The sequence below is a fragment of the Ochotona curzoniae genome, unplaced genomic scaffold (assembly GCF_017591425.1).
Source record: "Ochotona curzoniae isolate NIBS_2020 unplaced genomic scaffold, NIBS_Ocur_1.0 contig_1, whole genome shotgun sequence".
Lineage (NCBI taxonomy): Eukaryota > Metazoa > Chordata > Mammalia > Lagomorpha > Ochotonidae > Ochotona > Ochotona curzoniae.
This window is the reverse complement of record NW_024464918.1, coordinates 27238384-27261576: the sequence shown is the minus strand read 5'-3', so window position 1 is coordinate 27261576 and position 23193 is coordinate 27238384. Positions and strand designations below refer to the sequence as shown.

The 23193-nt window shown below is 56.7% G+C and overlaps 1 protein-coding gene across 2 annotated transcripts; it reads left to right on the top strand.

The window, feature by feature from the left end:
* CDHR2 (cadherin related family member 2) lies at window positions 1-22833 on the top strand. 2 transcript variants are annotated; one of them, XM_040976229.1, is made up of 31 exons: window positions 1-52; window positions 281-349; window positions 2830-2969; window positions 3096-3138; window positions 6089-6186; window positions 8048-8137; window positions 8588-8710; window positions 8808-8954; window positions 9048-9123; window positions 9232-9347; window positions 9453-9686; window positions 10940-11095; window positions 11188-11349; window positions 11586-11647; window positions 13150-13393; window positions 13809-14048; window positions 16080-16149; window positions 16290-16892; window positions 17864-17935; window positions 18288-18337; window positions 19505-19656; window positions 19792-19900; window positions 20002-20090; window positions 20483-20551; window positions 20670-20747; window positions 20832-20892; window positions 20971-21095; window positions 21470-21583; window positions 21665-21742; window positions 21865-21922; window positions 22696-22833. In XM_040976229.1, exons 1-31 carry the CDS (start codon window positions 1-3, stop codon window positions 22831-22833), a joined length of 3918 nt encoding a protein of 1305 aa, XP_040832163.1. The 2 variants fall into 2 exon arrangements, with proteins under 2 accessions (XP_040832163.1, XP_040832155.1); XM_040976221.1 differs by having other exon boundaries at window positions 3096-3149; window positions 6103-6186; window positions 21865-21941; window positions 22700-22833.
* The last annotated feature ends 360 nt before the right edge of the window (window positions 22834-23193 follow it).

The following is a 23193-nucleotide window of genomic DNA, read 5'->3' as shown; positions in this document are numbered from 1 at the left end:
ATGGCCTGGCTGTGGCTCTCCTGCGTTCTGCTTTCTGCCCTCATGGCACCTGGTAGGTGGCTCCCCTCCCTGAGCAGAGGGCTGCTAAAGTGGGGACCCCCCCTGGCAGGGACCCTTGGGAGGGCACGGAGTGGTCCCTTCCCTGGCTGGCCCTGACATGGCTATCTTGGGGAAGAATTCAGGCGTGGGCCGGAAGCTGGATTGAGGCTGGTGTCCGGGGGAGCAGGAAGGGTCGGGCTCCGCAGGGGCGCCTGAATATTCCAGCTCTGTGTTTTTACAGTGGCAGCCAACACGCCCCCATCATTCCAGGGCACTTTGTTTGTGGTGCTGCCCGAGGACCTGCCAGTGGGTGAGTAATGCTCCCTGTGCCGCATGGTGCCCAGCTCTTTCCCATCATAGCCCGCAGGGGCTTGCACACAGGCTTGTCCCTGTCCCCAAAGCCCTGTGGGTCACCTGGGGTCAAGCAGACCAGAGGGGGCTTGCCCAGTCCCCAAGGTTTACTTTACTTATTTATTTTATTTATTTTTGGGTTATTTGTTTATTTGAAAGGCAGAGCTACAGAGAAGAAGGTACAGAGGCAAAGAGAGAGATTTGTCATCTGCTAGTTCATTTTCAAATGGTTGCAAAGACCTGGGTTAGGAAGCCAGGAGCCAGGAGCTTCTTCTGAGTCTCCCACTTGGGTGCAGGGTCCCAAGAATTTGAGCCGTCCTCCGATACTTTCCCAGGCCGTAAGCAGGGAGCGGGATGGAAAGTAGAGCAGCCGGGACTCAAGCCGGCTCCCATAGGGGATGCCAGCACCACAGGTGGGGGAAGGTAGTTATGTAAAAGAGGAAGTCAACTTGAAGAACTATCTTCATCAACGAGAGCCTTGGGTAAGGCCAAGGCCACGGTGGTGGTGCAGGTGTGAGGAAGATGAGGCTTATTGCCCCGGGTGAAACCAGAGGAGCTGGTTCTGATTCTCTGCGGTGCATGACACAGGCTAGGGAGGCAGGGACCGTCACGCTCTGTATTTGTTGGGATCCCAAATAACAGTGGCTGAACCCCAGGTTCTGCTCCCTTAGGCAGAACCCTGGCTCCAGGCAGCTGCAGGCATCGGCCGTCTCCGGGCTCGGCCAGGCTCTGCCAGCTCTGCCACAACGCCAACCCCTTTTGCATAGCCTGTGTTTTTTGTTTCACGTACATTTTTTTCTGGCAGATATCTTGAATCACCATTCTTTCCATATACATGTCAACGGTCATGAGCAAATGTAGTCATCTCTTGCTGCGCACAGGGGACTGCGTCAGGAACCCCTGCGGATATCAAAACTCACATTAGAGGGCCCGGCGCGATGGCGCAGGGGTTAAGATCCTCGCCTTGCACGCCCGGGATCCCATATGGGCACAGGTTCTAATCCTGGAGGCCTCACTTCCCTTCCAGCTCCCTGCCTGTGGCCCGGGAAAGTAGTCAAGCACGGCCCAAAGCTTTGGGACCCTGCACCTGTGTGGGAGATCTGGAAGAGGCTCCTGGTTTCAGATCGGCATAGTATCGGCCGTTGCGCTCACTTGGGGAGTGAATCATTGGATGGAAGATCTTCCTCTCTGTCTCTCCTCCTCTCTGCCTTTCCAATAAAAATAAAATAAATCTTAAAAAAAAAAAAAACTCACATTAGAGACCCAGAAGAAGCTCCTGGCTCCTGGCTTTAACCTGGCACAGCCCAAACTGCTGTGGTCATTTGGAGAGTGAACCAGCAAATGGACAATCTCTCTCTCTCTCACTGCCTTTCAAATAAATAAAATAATTTTTAAAAAAATGACCTTCCTGAGATAAGGAAATGTGATGCAGGCATGGGTGGCTCCTTTTAAATTGAAGATTATTTATTTATATTGGAAAAGCAGATATACAGAAAGAAGGAGAGATAGAGAGAAAGATCTTTTATCCACTGTTTCTCACCCCAAATGGCTGCATTGGCCAGAGCTAAGATGATTTGAAGCCAGGAGCCAGGAGCTTCTTCTGGGTCTCCCACGCAGGTGCGGGGTCCCAAGGCTTTGGGCCGTCCTCGACTGCTTTCCCAGGCCACAGGCAGGGAGCTGGATGGGATGTGGAGCAGCTGGGATACAAACCGGTGCCCATATGCAACCCTGGGCATGCAAGGTTAGGGCTTCAGTTACTAGGCTGTCGTTCCGGGCCTTGACATGATGGCTCCTTAGCAGGATGCCAGAGGCGTGGGCTCCAGAGGTGGTCCAGCAGAGGCCGAGGGGCTGACTCTGGTGGGTGTGATGAACCTGTGAGATGGCCCTTCAAGCTGGAGAGGGGATGGCCTTGTGTCAGTCAGTGCCCCTCCTCCTGTGTTTCAGCTGCTCTCTGCCCAGCATTCTGCAGAAGCCTGAGGCTCCAGGGAGACCAGCAGTAGGTGCCGCTTTGGCTAACTGGAGTAGAGAGTTCTGGAAGGTTCCAGGCAAGCTCTTGAGGCAAGAGGAAGGGTAAAAAGACGTTTTTAATCCCTGACTGGAGGAAGCGGCTAGCAGGAAATCTGGAACTCATAAACTCTAGCCGGAATTCGTCTTTTCTCAACCAAGCCAGTGTTGTGATTCCAGGCAGGGCTGGGGCTTTGCCAGGGATTGGTGGGGAGGGCACCCCACTGACAGCATCCCGGGATACCTTCTCAAAACGAAACAAAACAATAACAACAAAAACAAAACTCAAGATGCTGTAATCAAGAGGCCTTTGAGTAAACAGGTACCCCCAAATCAGCAGTAATAGGAGCTAGGGACGCCCCACATTTCCAGTGGTGCCCGGGACAGCTAGGCGGCCAGCCTGGACGACCGTGACTTTGGATGTTTCTGTCCCAGGCAACAAGGCCTTCCAGCTCAGTGCGACCGACCGGGATGGAGACAAGGTGACCTATGGGATCAGCGGTCTCTACGCCTACTTCTTCAACGTCAACTCATCCACGGGGGAGGCGACCCTGGCGAGCCCTCTGGACTATGAGGTAAAGGGTACAGCATGAGGTGGTGAGGGGGTGGCACTCCACAGGCAGCGACCCGGTGGTAGGCACCCCGCCTCAGGTCCCACCCGAGCAGTGGCTCATGCCCTGTCCTTCTTCCTGGCCCCACAGACGCAGACCCAGTTCAGAATCACTGTCTCCGCCAGTGACGGCTATAACAACCCGGTGAGTGGCGCACGTGACAGGGGAGGGCACGGTGGTCCCCAGCCTGGGGGTCCACCCCGGACCATGTCACCTTCCCTAGACGGGGTGGGGGGAGTGCACCAGGAAAGGCAGAGTTAGAGAGAGAGAGAGAGAGAGAGAGAGAGAGAGAGCTTCCTCTCTGCTCTCAGCACAACACCTTTACCCTCTACACCACAACAGCCTCATCGATGTTGATTTGTACCAAAATCACTTGTCCACCTTTTTGTCACATTATCATGAGTTTAGTATTATTTATTTTAAGTCTATAAATAGATTGTTCATATTACAACTAGAAAATTGATTCTATGAGTTCATATTAATATAAATGGCTAGTTTCCATTACTCTAAATATTGTTTGAAAGCAAGTGTATTGTGGCACAGTGGATTAAGCCTCCATTTGAGATGCAGGAGAACAGTTTGACGCTGACTTGCGTACTTGCCATCCAGTTCCTCGCTAATGCGCTTGGGAGCTAGCAGCTGATAAGTCAAGCACCAGGGCTCCTGCCAAGCATGTGGAAGACCTGGATGGAGCTGCTGTCTCCTGATTTCAACCTGGCTCAGCTCTGGCTGCTGAGGCCAGGTGTGGAGTGAACCAGCAGATGGAAGACCTCTCTCTCTCTTTCCCTCTCTCTCTTTTCCTTTCAAAGAAATACATGAATGAATGCTTGCCTGTCGGGGCAGGCATATAACCCGTGCAGGTGAGGGGATCTGCGTGCCCCGCGGCGGAGTCCCTGGGTTCCGGGCTCGGTTGCACGCCTGCAGACTCCAGCTGTTGGCGAGTGCGGATCCTGGGAGGCCGTGGTGGCATGGGTCCTGCCGCCTACATGGGAAGCCTGGACAGAGCTTCTGGTTCCTGGCTCCTTCAGTCCCTCCCTGGCCCGGCCTTGTGCGCAGGTGCACTTGGGCAATGAGCCAGGGACAGGAGTGCACTCTTTCACACTCAAAAAAAAAAAAAAGTGTCGATGTCTGACCCCAGTGCCTTCAAGGTGCTTGCCTTCAGTTTTTTTTGGCTGAATCTGTTGCTATCTATGTGTGTATTTATGTCCTTTTTGGAAAAGATTTATTTATTTGAATGTCAAAGAGGGGAAGGGAGAGAGAGAGAGAGAGAGATCTTCCATCAGGTGGTCCATTGCCCAGATGGCTGCAACAGCTGGGGGGCTCGGTCAGGTTGCAGTCAGGAACCAAGAGCTTCTCCCAGGGCTCCCACGTGGGTGTAGGGGCCCAAGCTCTTGGACTGTGCTTTGCTGCTTTTCCTAAGCCCTTAGCAAGCAGCTGGATCAGAAAGGGAGAAGCTGGGATACGAACTGATGCCGATAAGGGATGCTGGGATTGCGGGAGGAAGCTTTCCTTGCCTTGCCACAATGCCGACTCCAACACGCGTGTTTCTCAGTAACATGTTCATGTTGCCGCACCCTGAGTCTGTGGTAGTTGAAGGTTTTTTTTATCTCTAACACCTTGGCTGCCCTCCATCCATGTAAAGTGTCATTTGCATCCCTTGCTGCAGTGTTCTGTGGGAAACCTTAGAAACAAAAAAGGTTTCACTCGCTCATGGAGGCGCCAGAGCATGGTGAGGGCGCCAGCTGGGCCCTGGTGAGCGCTCAGGCAGTGGCATCCCAGTGGGAGGAGAGTGGTGAGGAAGGAAGCCAGGGAGACAGGGAGTCGGGGGCACTAGGAATGCCCTCCCACTGTACCTACTCTTAAAGGGATCACCACACTAGAAGCCCACTCTAGTCACGTCCAGACCACAACCTGCGTGGCACTCTTTGGACACACTTTAGAAACTGCAGCTGGACCTTGCACAATGACTCAATTGGCTAATCCTCTTCTTTCAAGTGCCAGTGTCCCATATGGGCACCAGTTGCGTTCCCTGTGGCCCCACTTCCTTCCCATCCAGCTCCCTGCCTGTGGCCTGGGAAAGCAGTCGAGGATAGTCTAAAGCCCTGAGACCCTGCACCTGTGTGGGAGAGCTGGGAGAAGCTCCTGGTTTCAGATCAGCTCTGGCTGTTGCGGCCACTTGGGGAGTGAACCAGTGGGTGGAAGATCCTTCCCTCTCTGTTTCTCCTCCTCTTTGTAAATCTACCTCTCCAATAAAAATAAATATTTTTTTTAAAAAAGAAAGAAAGAAACTGAAGCATCTCCTTGGATGCAGCTTCCTGGGCCTGTCTCACTGCAGGGGCCCGTGGGAATGTGTCTCCCCGACCCCTCCCGGAGTGGCCGTGAGTAAAGGCTGTGTTCACCCAGAATCCTGCTGCCCACACTGTCAACAGTGCCACGCCCACTCACAGATTGGGCCTACGGCTCTTGCTGTGTGAATGCATGCGTTCTCCCATCTCTAATTCTTCTTACTTAAAAAAAAAATTACTTATTTTTATTTGAATGGCAGATTTTTACAGAAATAGTTGAGACAGAGTGATATCTTCCAACACTGATTCACTCCTCAGACGTCCACAACAGCCAGCCAGAGCTGAGCTGATCCAAAGCCAGAAGCCAGGAGCTTCATCTGGGTCTCCCACGTGGGTGCAGGAGCCCAAGGCCTTGGACCACCTCTGCTGCTTTGCCAGGCCATGAACATGAAGCTGGCTCAGAACTGGAGCATGCAGGACTTGAACTAGATGCTGGCGCCACAGGCTGAGGATTAACCTGCTACGCTGCTGTCAGAGCCCCTGCTACCAGCAGGGGAACGTCCTTAGTCCTCTCTGATGAGCAGCTTGGGTTATTCACAGCTTTGCATGTTCTACAAGTTAAAACGCATTTTTCTACAACAGGGAAGGCACACTGGAGATTCCTAAAGGATTACCGAATGATGTCTGCCCCTCACCTTCAAGTGACTCAGGAAACGGATCGGTCGGGAGAAGGGCACGGGGTGCTTGGCTCTTGTCTGCCGCTTCTGGCATTTTGAATCACCATCTTGGGGCTTTGTCACCTGCAGGTACAGAGGGAAATGCTTGTGATCATTGAGGACAGAAACGACAACGCACCCGTTTTCCAGAACACTGGATTCTCCGCCGACATCAGTGAGGTGACATTTGCCTCCGTGGCGTGGGGAGACACCAAAGCACTGCTCAGAACAGACCCAGCTGGGGGAGGGGGCACAAAGAACCAGGAACATCCTGTCCTGTGGGAAGGGGCGGCTGCGGGAACCAAACCTAGGGCGAGTGGAAATCCGCCGGCCACAGCTGCATCTTGTGGCCATGTTGGATCGCAACACCTTCAGTTACAGAACCGACACTGACACAGAGGGGCTCATGGGAGCTCTGACTGAGGGCATGGCTACATCCGGGCTCTTGAGCCACGTCCCTAGGAAGATCCCTTTCTCCAGCCTCTTGCCCTGCACCTCTGGGTACCTCCACCTCCGGGGATGGCACCAGTTTTCCCTAAGTAATTCCAGGCTCACATCCCACTGACTTTGCAGCTTCTATGGAAGGACTGTTGTCTCTCAGAGGTCCTAGTCAACAGGCCAGGCTGACCCTCATTGCTTAGCACTGTGTGGCCTACGCCCACCCCTGAGCCAACATGGAAGCTTGAGGGGCTGTATCAGCTGGGTCAGCATGGGTTGGCAGAAGGTCTCCCATAGTCGCTGCCAACAGCCTAACACCCCATCACAAGTCTTCATTACTAAGTGCTGCGGAGAACTAAGGCCAGTACTGTCCTAGGTACTGAAGTGGCCTGGCTACCAGATGGCCCTGGTTGCTGCCTGCAGAGGCCCCCATTCCAGTGAAGGGCAGAGACAGAAGCCAGCGAGACGTAACAGGTTTATTGCAGTTGGTGTTACGCTCTATGGAGATTATTTGGCGGGGAAAAGTGAAAGCAGCGAGTGTGCAGCGCCCTGCCTCTCTGAGTTGGCGACCTCTGAAGGGAACAGAAACTGGCTGTGACATCCTATTGGGAAAGGATGCTCCCGGCAGGTGCACAGGTCCTGAGGTGGGAACGAGCTCAGCCAGCTCAGCTAGAGGACAGTGAGGAAGCGGTGAGGTCCTAGAGAGGAGTGGGGGCAGCTGCCTGACCCAGAGGGACCCTGGAAGCAGCCTGGACCATATTCTGGACAGCATGCGGGGATGCTTGGAGAGCTTCAGGCACAAGATGGGTGTGGTATGATTCACAATTTCTAAAGGTTTCAGTGGTGGACGAGGGGGCCACGGGAGGGCAGCAGGTATTGTGGCACAATGGGGTAAGCCTACTCCTGGGATGCTGGCATCCCATAATGGAGTGCCTGGTTTGAGTCCAATCCAGCATCCTTCTAGTACGTTCCAGGAGCCAGCAGATGTTGGCTCGAATACTCAGAGCTCTGCCGCCACCTGGGAGACCCGGATGGAATTCTGGCTCCTGGCTTCAGCCTGGTCCAGCCCTGCTGTTGCAGGTGTCTAGGGGAGCAAACTCGTGGGTGGAAGCTCTCTCCGTCCTTCCCTCTACCTTTCAAATCGATGCAAAATAAATTAGCCCTAAGAAAAGCAAATGATCTCTGTGGTCTCTGTAAGGAGGCAGCAAGGGTGTGGACAGGAGCCCAGGAGCAAAATTCTCCCCCAAAACATCAAGCTCTTACAGGACCCTGAAATCAAGGGCTATAGGTAATGGAGAGGTCAGAGGGATGTTTGAGGAGGCAAGTGGCCCAGCCAGGGTGAGTTCTAGAATGTTCCTTCATCCGGGTCCTGAGGGGTTCTTCAATCACAGCCATCTCAGCTGGAGGTGAGAGCAGGGGACTAGGGGGTCCTCTCCCAGCTGCTTCCACAGGCCTGATCCCAGAACCAACTTAGATGTGTTGGAAGAAAGAGGGATCAGGGTCCCTGGGGTGGGAGCAGGGTCCCTGGGGTGGGAGCCCAGCCACGGAGCTTGGAGTGCAAGGGATGGGCCTGAGCCCCCTTGGTGATCGGTTCTTCTTGCAGACCCTGCCGGTTGGTTCCCTGGTGTACTCCGTGCTGGCCGAGGACAAAGACACCGGGTCGTCGGGGATCGTGGAGTACAACTTAACGGAGGTGGGTGAGGGTCCTCGGTAGGTGGCCTGAGGGCTGCGCGTAGCCACCAGAGGGCAGCATCCCCACAGACAACCCACAGAGCGAGGCATAGGCTTTGGCTCTGGCCCCAGTCCTGGTCTCCCGGTGCTGCCCAAACCTGTGTCTCTGCACCTGGAGGCTGATGGGGGAGAGGGGATAGAGGCTGGGGTTGACTGCCCAGGTCACACAGCCAATAAGACTGGGGTGAGCCTCAGGAGGGCTGGTGTGCTGATGGCAGCTGCATCTGTCCAGCAACGTGTCCAGCCCCTCTCTTGTCTCAGGCCACTGAGGTCCTCTCGTCAGCCCTTCCCGGAAGTGGAAGTCAAGGCTGGCCCGTCGGTGGCACGGCTGGGATTCTGTCCCACGTCTCTCAGAGCACAGGCAGGGCCAGGGCTGTCCTGAGACAGCTTGTCTGCTCGTGTTCTGCCACAGATCATCCCCAGCACCGCAGACAGGTACCTCTTCTACATTCTGGACAACGGCTCCATCATACTCAATGGCAGCCTCAGCTACAATAACAAGAGTGCCTTCTACCAGCTCAAATTGGTGGCCTGTGTGAGTTGCAGCTGGAAGCTGCGAGGGGAGGGGTGGTGGTGGCAGGAGTGTCCACACTGGCCTGGCCTGGGCTCACACCAGGGCCATCTCCCTGCAGGACTCAGGTGGCTTGCTCCATGACGTCCATACCGTCCAGTGCTCCTCGCCTGTCTTCCTGTCCATCACGGTGATCGACCAGCCTGACCTTGACCCGCAGTTCATCAGGGACTTTTACTCGGCCTCTGTGGCTGAGGACGCGGCCTTGGTGTGCTTGGGGGTCCTGGGGCTGGGGGGTTTGGAGGGAGGTGAATGGGGGGCACTGAGTGAAGGCTGCTGACCAGGGAGGCTCTCATGCCAGGGGACCTCGGTGCTGACGGTGGAGGCCGTGGACAGTGACAAAGGCGTCAACGATCTTGTGCTCTACAGCATCTCCAGTGAGTACTGGCATGTTCCCAGGGCGGGGCTGTGGGCGAGGGGCCGGTGGACCTGGCTGGGGCTCTCCTGGGCCATGCAGCCAGACGCGCTGCCTGCCTCCTCACCAGATTCCACAAGGGTTGGCTGGTTTGACATTGGAGTTGATGGGGTCATCAGGGTCAGTGGCCCCCTGGACCGGGAGCAGCTGCTGCAGGAGGATGAGGAGGTGCAACTGCAGGTCACGGTCAGTGAAGGTTCCACTGCCCCCTAGCGGCACGGCTGCTCCTGCCTCCGCTGGCCACCTCTGCTGACCCCCCTCAGTCCTTCTGAATTCTGCTCCGCATGGCAGGCCACAGAGAAGAACCTCAACATCTACGAGCAGCAGGCTCAGGCGAGCATCTGGGTCACCCTGGTGGTGACCGATGTGAATGACCACACGCCCGAGTTCTACAGCTGCAACTTCTCAGACTGCACCTTCAGCCCCCAAGAGGTCCAGGCCGACTTTGTGGGTTACGTGGATGAGCATGCCTCCACCCGCATCCCCATCGACAACCTCACCATGGCAGCCTACGACCCAGACAAGGTAGGTGCACGTGGGCAGGGGCAGGAAGGGCGAGGAGAGCCAAGGACAGGTGCCTGGCAGTAGAGATCGGAAGGGTGAATGTGGATGGCATTGAGTTGGTGGTTAGTGTCGGCTGTCGGGTTGAGTGGAGAATGTGCTGATTGGGATAGGGGAAGGGGGAGGGTTTTGGGGGTTTGGGAGAGCCGGGGGTTTGGGAGAGCTGGGCGGTGTGGGGTCTGGAGGGCGCCCTGGTAGAGGCTGTGGTGGTGGCTGGGAGATGTGGCTGCGAGTGGGTGGCGAGTGGCAGTCCGCAGTCGCCCTGCGTATCTGAGGCTTTGTCTTCTGTAACTTCAGTTAACCCAGTCACCTGCGGTCTGAAAAAGGGAAACGGACAAGTCCAGACATGGTTGTTTGTTTTCAAAAAGATTTAGCTTTAAAAAAAACATTTATTTTATTTATTTGACAGATAGGATTGCAGAGAGAGGAGAGACAGAGAGAGGGATGCTCCATCTGCTAGTTCACCCCAAATGGACACAACAGCCAGAGCTGAGCCAAACCAGAACCAGAAGCCAGGACCTTCCTCTGGGTCTCTCACGTGGGTGCAGGGGCCCAGGCACTTGGACCATTTTTCGCTGTTTTATCAGGCACATTAGTAGGGGGCGGGATTGGAAGCAGAGCCACCACTGCTTGAAACAGCATCCGCATGGGCTCCTAGTGTCCCAGGCCAAATAACCTGCTACACCCAGTTATTACTATTTTTTTTTTTTTTGAAAGGAGGAAAAGAGAAACACGCCCAGAGAAAGATGTTCCATGTGCAACAGCCAGATTTGGCGTAAACTGAAGTCAGGAGCCCTACGCTCTTTCTGGGCCTCCCACCCTCCCACGTGGATGGCGGGGGCCAAAGCTCCTGGGCGGTCCTGTCTGCTAGCCTAGAACATTGGCAGGGGCTGGACTGGCAGCAGAGCAGCCGGTCTTTAAAGCAGTGTTCTGATGCCGGTGATGTGACAAACCTCATTGCCTCAATGTGGTCCTGAATTCCTAAGCTGCCATGCTCAGGGCAGTCCCCACGAGATGAGCCCATAGGGGCAGGGTCCAGCCTCTGCCGCTCCAGTCTTTTCAGAGCTCCCCGCCTCCAGTTTCCCCAGGCAAGACCCCCCCCCCTCCAGGCCAGCAAGGCAGGGTCAGCGTAGCTCTGTAGCTCCACGTAGCTCCACTTAGCTCCACGATGATGGTTCCTGACTGCATAGCCGCCACCCTTGCCTTGCTTCCCACAGGGCAGAAATGGCACCTTCCAGCTGACCCTGGCTGGGGCAGACGCCAACGCCTTCAGCGTCTCCCCGGAGCGGGTGGCGGGCTCCGCGGAGGTGCAGGTGCTGGTGCGCGCACCACAGATGGTAGACTATGAGAACAAGACGGTGATGCAGGTGCAGGTGAGCCGCGCCTGGGACTGGGGATGGGGGACCAGTGCGGAAGGAGGCCAGGCAGGCTCAGGCCCCAGGGCTGCCTTTGTCTGCGTCCTCAGGTCGTGGCCACCGACTCTGCCAGCCAGAACTCTTCCACTGCAACGGTGACCATCCACATTAGGGACATCAACGACCACAGGCCCTCGTTCCCCCAGAGCTCCTATGTCCTCTGCCTACCTGAGCACAGTGCGGCTGGCTTCGTGGTTACCAGTGACATTCTCGTGAGTGACAGCGCACGCAGCAGGGGCGGGCTGGGAGGGAGACCTGCAGCCTGGGGCCCTTCGCATGTCGGTGTCTGCTGCTGGCACTGGGAACCTTCCAGCCGGCGTGAGGGTGAGTGTGTGGGGTGGGTGTGGCCGTGCATGAGGCTGAGCGAGCAGGGTTCCCAGTGAGCTGTGAATTGCATGGGAGGCAGCTGCTGCAGCACCCACCACATCCTGCCATCTTTACCTCCCAGGCCACCGACCCTGACACGGGCGACTGGGGCCGCATCACCTACAGTCTGCTCCCAGGCAACGGGTGAGGTCTTGGTGGGTTGGGGTCGGGGAGGGTGGCTAAGGGCCGAGAGAATACAGGCTGTCTAGTTAAATTTTCATTTCAGAAAATGATGAGTACTTTTTTTTAAAAGTATGTGATTCTTAAAAAGGTGTATTTGATTTATTTGAAAGAGTGTCAGAGAGAGGAGACTTGCCACCCATTGATTTACTCCCCAGATGACCACAGCAGCCAGGGCTGGGGCAGGTGGAAGCCAGGACCCTGGGTCTCCAAGCACACGGTTCACCCTCCCCTGTCCTCCCAGGCATCAGCAGGGAGGTGGGTTAGACTGAACTGTGGCTCTGATGTGGGATGCTGGGGTTGCAAATGTTTAACTTGTTGTGCTATGCACTAGCCCCTAAAGAAATTATTTTTACAAGTAATGAATTAATTTGCAAGTGCCAAGGACACACACACTCGTCCCTTTCATCCACTGATTCATTCCCCCAAATTGTTGCAACAGTCAGGAGTGGGCCAGGCTGGAGCCAGAAGCCTCCTCTCTGCCAGGTCTCCCACCTGTGTGTAGGGACCCAAGCCCTCGTGCCGGCCTCCACTGCCTTCCCAGGCACATCAGCAGAGAGCTGGATTGGAAGCAGAGCAGCCAGGCCTCAAACAGGTGCTCTGATGGGACGTGGTCGTCCCGAGCAGCGGCTTAAACTGCTGTGTCACAACGACAGTCTGAGGTGGTCTCTGCTGGAATGAACACGTGCTTGCATTTTCTGTCACCGTCAGGAGATGCCGGAGGCTGGGCAGTTTGCAAAGAAGTTTCTGTAGCTCACACTGCTGGCGGTTCATCAGCGTCAGCTGCACTCCGGCGAGGACTTTGTGACAGAAGGGGCGGGCCGCAGTCCATGAGGGATCATGGACATTGGGAATCCAAAGAGGGCTCAATCTGGTGACCGCGTACTAGGCGCTGCCTCTTCAAGGTCCCCCCACCTACAGATGTTGCTGCACTGTGGACCAAGGGCTTTGCGTGGATGAAGCCTTGGGCTGGTGCAACCACCCAACTGCCTAATCCCCTATCTTCAAGTGCTGACATCCCATGTGGGCACTTGTTCATGTCCCCGTTGCTCCACTTCACATCTAACTCCTTACTTGTGGCCTAGGAAAGCAGCGGAGGATGGTTCAAAGCCTTGGGACCCTGCACCCACATGGGAGACTTAGAAGAAGCTCCTGGCTTTGGATTGGCTCAGTGGCAGCCACTGAGGCCAGATAGAAGATCTTTCTCTCTGTCTCTCTCCTTCTCTTTATAAATCTGCCTTTCCAGTAAAAAATAAAGAATCATAAAACAAACAAACAGAAAACCCCCCACAAAACCTGCTAAAACCATAGCATTCAGGATGTTGTACGACCAGGGGCCTTCAGGCAGCTCATGGGAAACGTTCTCACTGACGTCCCACAAGCTTATTGAAGAGCCCCACTTTACACGGGACGCACACAGAGGGCATTCTGTAATCGTCTTTGCTACATCTGGCCACCCTGAGCAGGGCAGACCTGTTTGCAGTGGACACAAACTCGGGCATGGTGACGGTGAGGGACGGAAAGCTGCTGGACCGGGAAAAGCAGGCCGTGTACTACCTGACGCTGCAGGCCACGGATGGCGGCGACCTTTCGACTTCCACCTCGCTGGAGATCAACCTGCTGGACATCAACGACAATGCGCCCCAAGTCAGCGGCTCCTACAATGTCTTCGTACGGGAGGAGGAGGAGGAGGTCTCCGTGACCATCCAGGTACGAGACCACCTGCACTCTGGCCTGGCCCTTGCAAAGGCCTGTGGCACGGAAAAGGCTGTGATGCCCACCCCAGAGGCCGGTCATGACCACACACACACACACACACACACACACACACACACACACACTTTAGAACCATCCAGGCTTCCCACTGAATTCATGCATTTCTGGAGGGTGCTTCCACATGTCATCCTTCCCACCAGCCTGCAAGTTCCGTGTGGGTGACAACTCTCATTTTAAAGCAGGTCGGCTCCCAGCCAGATGCTGGGAGATGAAGCCAGCCCCCTGCTTGAATGGAACCTGAGGCACCTGTGTGGCCCCTCGCCCATGGGAGACCGTGCTCCCCCGTGCTGGCTCCAGGTACTGCGGCTGCTCAGCTGATGTCCTCTGTCTGCTCTGTTCCTTCACACAGGCCCAGGACATTGACGAACTAGAAACCGATAACAGCCGCCTCGTCTACAGCCTGCTGCCTGGCCCCTACAGCCACAACTTCTCCCTGGGCCCCGACACAGAGCTCCTCACAAATGTGGGACCCCTGGACCGAGAGGAAATTGATCGCGCCCTGGAGGGTCGCATCATGCTGACCGTGCAGGTGGCTGACTGTGGCACACCTAGTCTCAGTACCGAGGTCAACATCACCATCACGGTGGAGGTAAGGCCTGGCGGGGCGCACAGCCAGGGCCACGCTGGGAGGCTCCCAAGCAGGTGTCTGCTCTCCCTCCCTCCTTCCACAGGAGGAGCCATGTACCTGCCCCTTTGAAACATGGGACTGGAGTGTGGTGGGTCAGGTCCTGAAAGCTGGCTTCCTGAGCTGGACTCCTGGCTTGCTACTTGGGCAGCCCTGAGCAGCACGTGGCTGGCAGCATCGGACAGTGTGACCTCAGGGCAGAGGGCGACAGGAGCAGGATGAGGACTTGCAGGCCGTGCCTGGGGAGGGACGGGTCACCAAGGCTGTGCTCGCCAAGGGCTGGTCCTCGCCAGCCCAGCAGCTGCCAGTGGGGTTGCTGCCCCTTCTTGCAGGTGAGCACACTGAGGCTAACAGAGGGCGGAGTCACACACGACAAGGTGGAGGGGTACAATCAACTGAGCTGTGCGGCGATCAGGTGCACGGAACCAGCGGTACCCCTTCTGGGGAACTGCCACCGGAAATTCAGGGGCTGTTCAAACAATTGCACTGTGACGGTGCTTGTGTGTGGCTTCCAATTATATACATATATATGTGTATATATATATATTTATATATATAAGAATTTTTATTAGAAAGTCAGATACACAGAGAGGAGGAGAGACAGAAAGATCTTTCATCCACTGATTCACTCCCCAAGTGGCTGCCATGGCCGGAGTTGTGCCAATCAAAGCCAGGAGCCAGGAGCTGGATTCCAGGTTTCCCATACAGGTGCAGGGTCCCAAGGCTTTGGGCTGTCCTCGACTGCTTTCCCAGACCACAGGCAGGGAGCTGGATGGGAAGCGGGGCTGCTGGAATTAGAACCGCCCATATGGGATCCCAGAGTGTGCAAGACAAGAACTTTAGCTGCTAGGTTACCGCACCGGGCCCATGGGATGCAGGTGTCCTAAGCAGCGTGTTCTTTCAGAAGACCCCTTCCTGCATGTCACTGAGAGGGAGACAGCTTTGTTCCCCAGCATGTCTGCTTCGTGGTTATGCAGAACATCTGTGACTTCACTCACCCATAAGCACTGGCTGGCGAGTGGCCTGCTGGGACCAGGGCACCCCATTGCCAAGCAGACAGGTAGAGGTGTTAGGGGAGAAAGCCTAAGGCACGGTTGGCTTCCCCCGGGCTATGGTGACCCAGGCTACAGCCGCATGAGGGGAGCCAGCAAGGGGAGGCAGGAGACACGGGTGTCCCAGGGCCCTGCAGCCTGGCTTGGCCAGCCAGCCGGAGCACACACCTGGTGCCAGGGGGTGAGCAGGGTGGAGGAGGGGCTACAGGAAGGAAGCAACAGGGAGGGCCAAGGGAAAGGGGGTTGTGGGCATGCAGTGGCATTGATGCCATTACAGCAAACCTGAGGGTGGGGGAGTGAGGCTGGGCCACACAAGGACACAGGCAGGGCCTGGAACTGTCCTTCTGAGAACCGGGTTCCGAATGGCTCTGAGCTGTGGTCCAACAGGAAGCAGGTGGCGCTCCTTAGTCTATAGTGGCTACAGAGCGGCCTTGGCTGCTCGGATCTGCACGTGTGTGACTTGGGCTGGCTCCCTTCTTGCGTATGGCTCCCTTCTTTCTCTTGTGACCAAGAGAAAGGCAGAGACGGAGAACATCTTCCATCCACTGGGTCACTCCCCCGGATAATTCCTACAGCCTGGGCTGAGCCAGGGAAGAGCCAGGAACCCCATCCTGGGCTCCCACCTGCGTGGCAGGGTCATGGGTACTTGATCCCGGTCACTGTGCTTCCAGGGCACATTAGCAGGGAGCTGGATGGGCAGTGGAGCAGCTGGGGCTCAAACTGGTGCTCAGCTACGGAGTGCACAGGTGTCCCAAGCAGGAGATTCACCTGACGGTGCCAACCCCGGCTGCCCCTCCTCCTGAAGACCCTTGTTCATCTGGGAAGGGGGCAGTGCCCTGTGCAGGGAGAGAGAGAGAACGAGAGAGTGAGCCCCAGGCCTCTGGGTCGTTGAACTCTTGGATTACCCAGAGTCCCTGGTGCTCAGGCCCGCCTCTGCCCACAGGACATCAACGACAACCCGCCCGTCTTCAACCAGTCTAGCTACACATTCTCCGTGATGGAGCAGGATCCAGGTAGCTGCTCACTCAGCCGCTCAGCCTGGCCTTGCCAGGGCTGCTCCTGAACCCTCCCCGGGGAAGGCTCTCCTAAGAGGTGGGTTCCCAGCATGATGGGTGCGCGAAGGGCTCCTCCAAGCTGTGTCCCTGGCCCACAGGAGCGCTGGTGGGGGTGGTGGAGGCCGAGGACAAGGACCAGACAGAAGTCAACAACCGCATCAGCTTCAGCCTGTCCGGGAGTGGGGTCAACAACTTCATCTTGCAGGGCTCCGTGCTGGGGTCTGGGGTGGCCACAGGATCCCTCTGGCTGCCACCCGACCAAAGCCTGGACCACGAGAGCCAGGCCGTCTTCCGTCTGACAGTGAGTGCCGAGAACCTGGGCTCCCAGGGCCTGGCGGCCCAGGTGGACGTTACCGTAATGGTGTTGGACATCAACGATGAGCCACCCACCCTGGTGGAAGCCTCTCTCCAGGGCGTGCGTGTGGCCGAGAATAGCTCACGGGACGGCCAGGTGGCCCAGGTGCAGGCCCGGGATGTGGACTCGAATGCTTGGCTACAGATAGAGCTCGTGGGTGTCATCTGTACCAAGGCCGGGGTCGACGTGGGTGACCTGTGCCGTACTTGGTTCTCCATGGAAAACGGCTCTGTGTACATCAGCCAAGGCAAGGCCATCGACTACGAGGCCTGTGACCTGGTCACGCTGGTGGTGCAGGCCTGTGACCTCAACACGGATCTCGGCTTCCCAGCCTGCAGCGACAGAGGTGAGGTGCAGCCTGCAAGGGTGGGCAGCCGAGGTGTCCTGGGATGGAAGCCCGGCTTGGAACCCATGGGTCTGGGTTCAAATCCTGGCTCTAGCCCTTCGTGAACTGTGGCACTGCCAAATTCCCCAGCCCCTTCCTAGCTGCCTGGTAGGGTTGGGCAGTGGGTTGAGTGTGACAATGCAATGAGAGACCACACACGAATCATGCAGTGCCGAGCCTGACATACAACAGTAACCAGTAAATGCTGACGTTGTAAAGCCATGTGCATGCTTCCAGGCCAAACATGTGTTGACATGTCAGCCGGTCATGGTGGCAACCATGGTGACTGCTGGCACATACTGAGACCTTACAACAGCCACAAGCTATGCCAGGCACCTGCTGAGCCTGTCCCCATGTTCTTCCTACGCAGCCCAGGGGGGCAGGTGACCCCCATCCAGACTTACAGATGGGGAAACCAAGGCAGAGTCTACGCATTTGAGTGTTTTTTTTTTTTAATTCTATATGAAAGGCAGAGAGACAGACAGAAACAGATGTTCCATTTGCTGGTCCACTCCCCAAGTGCCCACCATCCGGGTCTCCCGCGTGGGTGGCATGAGATCTCCTGCGTGGGGGGCGGCTATTCCACACGGCCCTTCAGGTCCACAGGAGCAAGAGGCTAGACTCACACGTGGGGCTGAGACTTAACATCCCACAGGCAAGCTGACCCGGCACGTGGGCAAGCCCAGTGGTATCAGCTGCTATGCCACGTGCCCGCCCAGTGTGCCCATGTCAGTATTGGGTTCACAGTCTTGGCCCCCCTCTCTGGCTGGGTGGCTTTGACAAGCTGCTTAGTTCCCAGAGGGGAAGGAGTGGGGAGGGTGCGGCACGGGGTCACGTGTGGGAGGGAGGCTGCGGGGAGTGCACCTGAGGCCCGAGGGGGGGATCTGGGGTCAGGCCTTCACGGAGCCTTAGCCGGCTGCCTCTGTCTTTAGGAAGCCTCGACATAACCATTGAGGATGTCAATGACAACGCACCTTACTTTGTGCCTGAGAATAAGACTTTTGGTAAGCTGTGGGCCTGGTATTCACCCTGCCACACACCTGTTCCCCCTGCCAGGCAGCCCCAGGCCCTCAAGGGATGCTGGAGGAGGAGGAAGCCCTTGACCGCCTCCTCCAGCTATGCCCCACTCCATGTTTAGACCTGAACCAAGCCTCACCAAGATCTCTGCTCTTAGTTTTGCCACCTGTTGGATGGGAGTTGGATGACTTGCTGCCTACCGACTCAGGGGCAGCTGTAATGGGGTGGGGGTCTATGCCAGAGAAGCTGAAGGCATGTGTGGTGGGAAGGGGGAAGATTGTGGGCAGCACTGGGTCAGGTGCCCAAGCCCCCACTGACGCCTTCCTGTCTGACTCGTAGTGATCATCCCAGAACTCGTGTTACCCGGCCAGCAGGTGGCTACAGTCCAGGTGAATCCTTCTTTCTGGGTGTCTGGGGTCATGGGAGCCCCAGGGCACATGGGATCCAAGTCTGCAGGTCTTCCTGCTGTGCCCTGCAAGTGTTTGCATGGAAGCATTTGTCGGGCTGAACCAGAAAGCTGCAGCCGCTTGCCTGATGGGTTCCTAGCTTGTTGCTGAATTTTGTATTCACAGAAATTTTGTGACCATCAGTTCCACTTGGCAGGTTCAGTTTTTCTCACTGCCTCAGTCTCCCTGGGTGTGACAGAGAAATCATACCAAGTAAATGAGTTCCTCATCAGCATCCAGAACGTAATTGCAAAAACATTAGCCGTTTTTGATAGGGCTGCACGCAGGTGTGTTTGCCGGAGGGTAAGGGCTGGGAGCCACCTGCGTTGCCCTGAATCTGGGCCTGGCTGGATCCTACTCACCTGTTCAGCTGACTCACCTCTCAGGGACTCAGCTTACTTCCCCAACAGGAAGCTGGAGTCACCCAGCAGGTGCTACTCCCCATGCTGTGGCAAGAACACAGGGTTAAGAGACAGATGGGTCTGACCTTTCCCAGCAGAGAGCCGAGTGGGTGGGACTCCCCGAGCCTCGGGCTCCTCTTGTTAGAGAAGCATAGCCATCTCACCCAAGGAAGACCCAGTGTCGATGAATTCTTTAACTCGACTCCGTTTTGGAATTTGCACACTGGCTCTGGCCTCCCTGCACAGTGGGACTCATGGCCGTATGGATTGATTTTGCTTTTCTCTAAAAGATAGAATGAACACACGTGTGTGTGTGTCCCTTCCCCTGGCTCAGTTCACGGTCCCCCAGGGGACTCATGGTCACATTAGGAGCCCTGAAGGGAGGGACGTCGGGGCAGGTGCCCGGCACACACCGTATGCTTAGAACTGTGCATTGTCCTACTAAGCACTGCACGTGGCAGGTGCAGCGGAATCAGTTGGGATTTGCTCATGGTGTACTGATTTGTAGAGTTGGGGCAGAGACGTGTCCAAATCTAGATTAACAGAACCACCCTGCTGCCAATCACGTACCTGCTGACTGGGGAGGGCGTGCTGGGGAGACTGGCAGGGGCTGGAGGGGGCCATGGCAACCTCGGGCCTGTTGCGGCTAGGGAGAGGGAGAGGTCCCCGGCCTGGTGCAACCCCCTAGATGTCCATTCTTGCTCTCAAGGCCAGAGACGATGACTCAGGGGCCAACGGGGCCGTCAAGTTCAACATTCTGCATGTGAATTTCGTCTCTAACGATGGAACCACGCAGACTTTCCAGAACATCTTCAACATTGTTCCCTCCTCAGAGGGCGCCGTGTTCACAGGCAGCATTGAGTAACCACCCCTCTGTGGAGGCTGGGCAGACTGGGGGATGGGGCAGGGTAGAGAGGCTCCAGGGGTAGGGAGTGACCTGTCGGGGCAGGTGCACACACCGACAGAACAGCTCGGATGTCCTCGTTTCTTCCGCAGGTTGATGACCAACCTGGATTCCGCTCTACAAGGCATCTACCAGGTGACCGTCCAGGCCCAGGACACACCTTCTGTGGGTTCTGCCCTAGAAAGTCAACTCACCCTGAACGTGAGTGCCAGACCCAGCCTCCAGCCCCAGTAGTGCCCCTGCCTGTCCCTGGAGCCTGGCATCTCATACCCCACTTCAACCCCCCCCCCCACCTTCCACAGCTTTTCACCGTGGACCAGAGCTACCGTGTGAGGCTGCAGTTTTCCATGTACAAGGATGAGGTGGGCGCCAACCTGGAGGCGATTAAACAGTAGGTCTGGGGAACCAGGAAGGGGGCTGTGGGAAAGAACAGGGCCCTAGAAGCTGCTCCCTAAGATCTGAATAAATCATTTCTCAACCTTACCTGTAACCTGCATCTGATCTTGTCCATCTCTCACCCTGTAGCTGTACCACCGTTTGGCGTATGCCCAGCCAAGGGTGGACAGAGGCCTAAGGAGGGCTGCCATGTGCCATTGTATAGGTTGTGCCCTGCACAAGGGCATTCTGCTTGCAGCAGAGGGAGCGATTTTCCTTTTCTTACTTGTGCAGAAGTGCTCCCTGCTGAGCAAGCATAGCTAACCTGTCACTCACATGCGATTCCTAACTGTACTGGCGGAGCCCTGGTCCCAGGCCTGGACTCTGTGACACTTGCTCCCTTTGCAGGGCTCTGGCCCAAGCCACCAGGACCACTGTGTATGTCGTGCATGTTCAGGACCTGGAATCTATGGCCAGGTGAATGCATGCAAGCCTCCGAGGGTAGAGGGGAGGGTGGGAGGGGCGAGCACCTGCTGGTCTGGAACAGGGCAGATGTGCTATCCCCTCTCCTGAACCTACCTTTGCTCCTTTCCAGGGCCCGGGCCAATTCCTACATGGATGCTTACTTTGTCTTCCCCAACGGGTCAGCACTGATGCTGAGCCAACTTAGTTCGTGAGTGGGGCTGTCCTGGGGTACGGGAGGAGAGCCAGATACAGCCGGTGACCCTGACTCTGAGCCAGGGTGCTCTCTGGCCAGGATGATTCGCAGTGACGAGGACGCATTGACAGAGCTGCTGCGGCTGGGGCTCGTGGTGCTGGTGAGTGCAGGTGGGACTGAGGGGCTGTGGGAGCCCGGGACCCTGCAGCAGCTCACCATCACGCCCTCTCTCCTACAGGGCTCCCAGGAGCCCCTGGATTCAGACCAGAGGAAGCAGCTCGTCATCGTCATCGTGGGACTGGGCGTGGCTCTGGCGCTGACCATCGTGATCGCAACGACGGTCTTCGTTTGTGTGCAGAAGAGGTGTTGTTGCGGGCGCCTGCTGTGGTTCTAGCCGTCTCCCTAGATGCTCAGGCGAGGGTGGGGTGAGGCATCAGGAGGGTGTGTATTCAGTCCCCAGGGGCTTGTGAGGTTTCTGTCACTGCCCCACCCAACCTCAGCTTCTTCCTCTGCCCAATGAGCATGGCACTCTACAACAGGTGTACGGAGCCACCTGTGGATTTGATTCCAGGGCCTGGCCACTAAACTGGCTGCATGGCCTTTGGGAAAGCATTGCCCTGCCCTGGCTCTCGGCTCTACCCTCTTGTGGAAGGAGCTAACGCTCTCATTCGTCACACTCCACACAGTACGCAGTCCAAGTGTGATCCCATCCCCCTCTTGTCCCCGTTTGTCCACAGTCACCGGCGGAAGCTTCGGGCTATGAAGGCTGCCAAGGAGGCACGACAGACAGCAGCAGGGGTGACGTCCTTTGGCGCTGCCATCCCCGGCACTAACATATACAAGACCGAGAAGTGAGCAGGGGTCAAAGGGTGAGTTGGAGACCTGGGGAAGTGGGCAAAGGCTGTGGCTGCTTCACTGGACTCTCCCTCCAGGGCCAACCCTATGCTGAACTTATCCGCCAATGACCTGGGTTTGGAGTACCTCTCCTCCAATGACCTAGACCACGTCAGGTAAGCCGTGGCTTCACAGCCAGGCTGGTGGCTGGTGGTGATGGTGATGGTGGTGGAGGTGGTCTTGGTCACAGACATGGAGGACCGAGCCTCATGCCAATCTGACCTCTTCCCTCCCACAGCCTCAACTCCCTGGATGACAATTCTGTGGACCTGGACAAGGACAGCCGAGACAACAAGGCAAGATGGGGGGGCGGGGGTGAGATGGTAGCCGGGGTTCCTGACTTGAGGGTCCGTCTCCGCCAGGGTGGGTGCAGGCCAGGGTTCAGGAAACCTGCTGCTGACCGGAGGCAGCCTCACATCCCTGCTCCTCAGCAGCTAGTCCTCCGTGTGTGTGTGTGTGTGTGTGTGTGTGTGTGTGTGTGTGTGTGTGTTGGGGGGATCACAGAAGAGAAGGGACAAGGAGGACAGGAGAGGACCCTTGGTGAGTGTGACCGAGTGTGTGTGGGGGGCCTGGCATCGATGAATTACGCTCCATCCCATCCCCGAGGCTAACAGAACATGCCCACCTGCTTTAGAGCCAGCAAGACGAGTGACCCAAACCCTGCTCCGTCCCCAGTTTCCACACCTGTAAAGTGGGAGACAGGCTCCCTCCCGTGGAGCTTGTCAGATGCTGATGTATCTAGCAAAGCCCCTGCTAAGGGGTGCAGGTGGATCATCCTGGCAGGTGGTGGCACTGCACTGGGCACCCTCCTTGGCACTGGGAGTGCAGCCTCGTGTTCTGCAGATCTGGGCAGGGCACCAAGGTGCTACTGTGCCTGGGTGTTGGCGGGGAGGACACAGCCAAAGTAGACCCCGCCCCATGGCCACCCCTTCACCTGCGCTTGCCTGGGACCACCCCTGGCCCCAGCTGGGAGACTGAAGCCCCAGGAAGGTGGGATGCCAGCCAGGGAGCCTTCTGGTCCCGGTTTGAAGTCCCAACCCCTCCTCACACTCTCCCCTTCTCCCCATAGCAAGAGCCACCACCGCCCAATCCCCAAAGGCCCTACGCAGAGCCCCTGAGCATGCTCCTATCAGCAAGGCAGCCCACAGAAGGCCAGCAGCAGAACCTGTCTTTCACCAACGGTGGCCTTGACACCACAGACCTGTGACGGTCGCCACTCTCCAGGGCCACCTGGGAAGAGGCCTGATCACTGCCCCCCCAACTGCCTGGATATGCTAATACATCCTGTTATCAATCACACAGTCTCGGGGAAAGATTTTATTACCAATGTGTACTGTGACAGTTTGTAGCCAAAAATCAAGGCTGGAGGGGTGGGGACAGGGACACTGGTCACAAGGGACTTGTGGGGGGGCTCACAGCACGGGGGCGGGGCGGGGCAGTGGTACACAGGGCTGGAGAGGGTGGCTACAGGATGGGGTCTCTACCTTGTCTCCAATACCAAGACCAGCTATCACCCAGGTGGCCAGCAACCCAAAACCTCCCATGTCACCCCCCCCAACCCCCGGAC

Coding starts and splice junctions, on each gene's coding strand:
- CDHR2 (XM_040976221.1), top strand. CDS start 1: ATGGCCTGGCTGTGGCTCTCCTGCGTTCTGCTTTCTGCCCTCATGGCA. Junction 3,150..6,102: donor GTGACGGCTATAACAACCCG/GTGAGTGGCGCA, acceptor CTGCAGGTACAG/AGGGAAATGCTTGTGATCAT. Junction 20,748..20,831: donor ATGCTGAGCCAACTTAGTTC/GTGAGTGGGGCT, acceptor CTCTCTGGCCAG/GATGATTCGCAGTGACGAGG.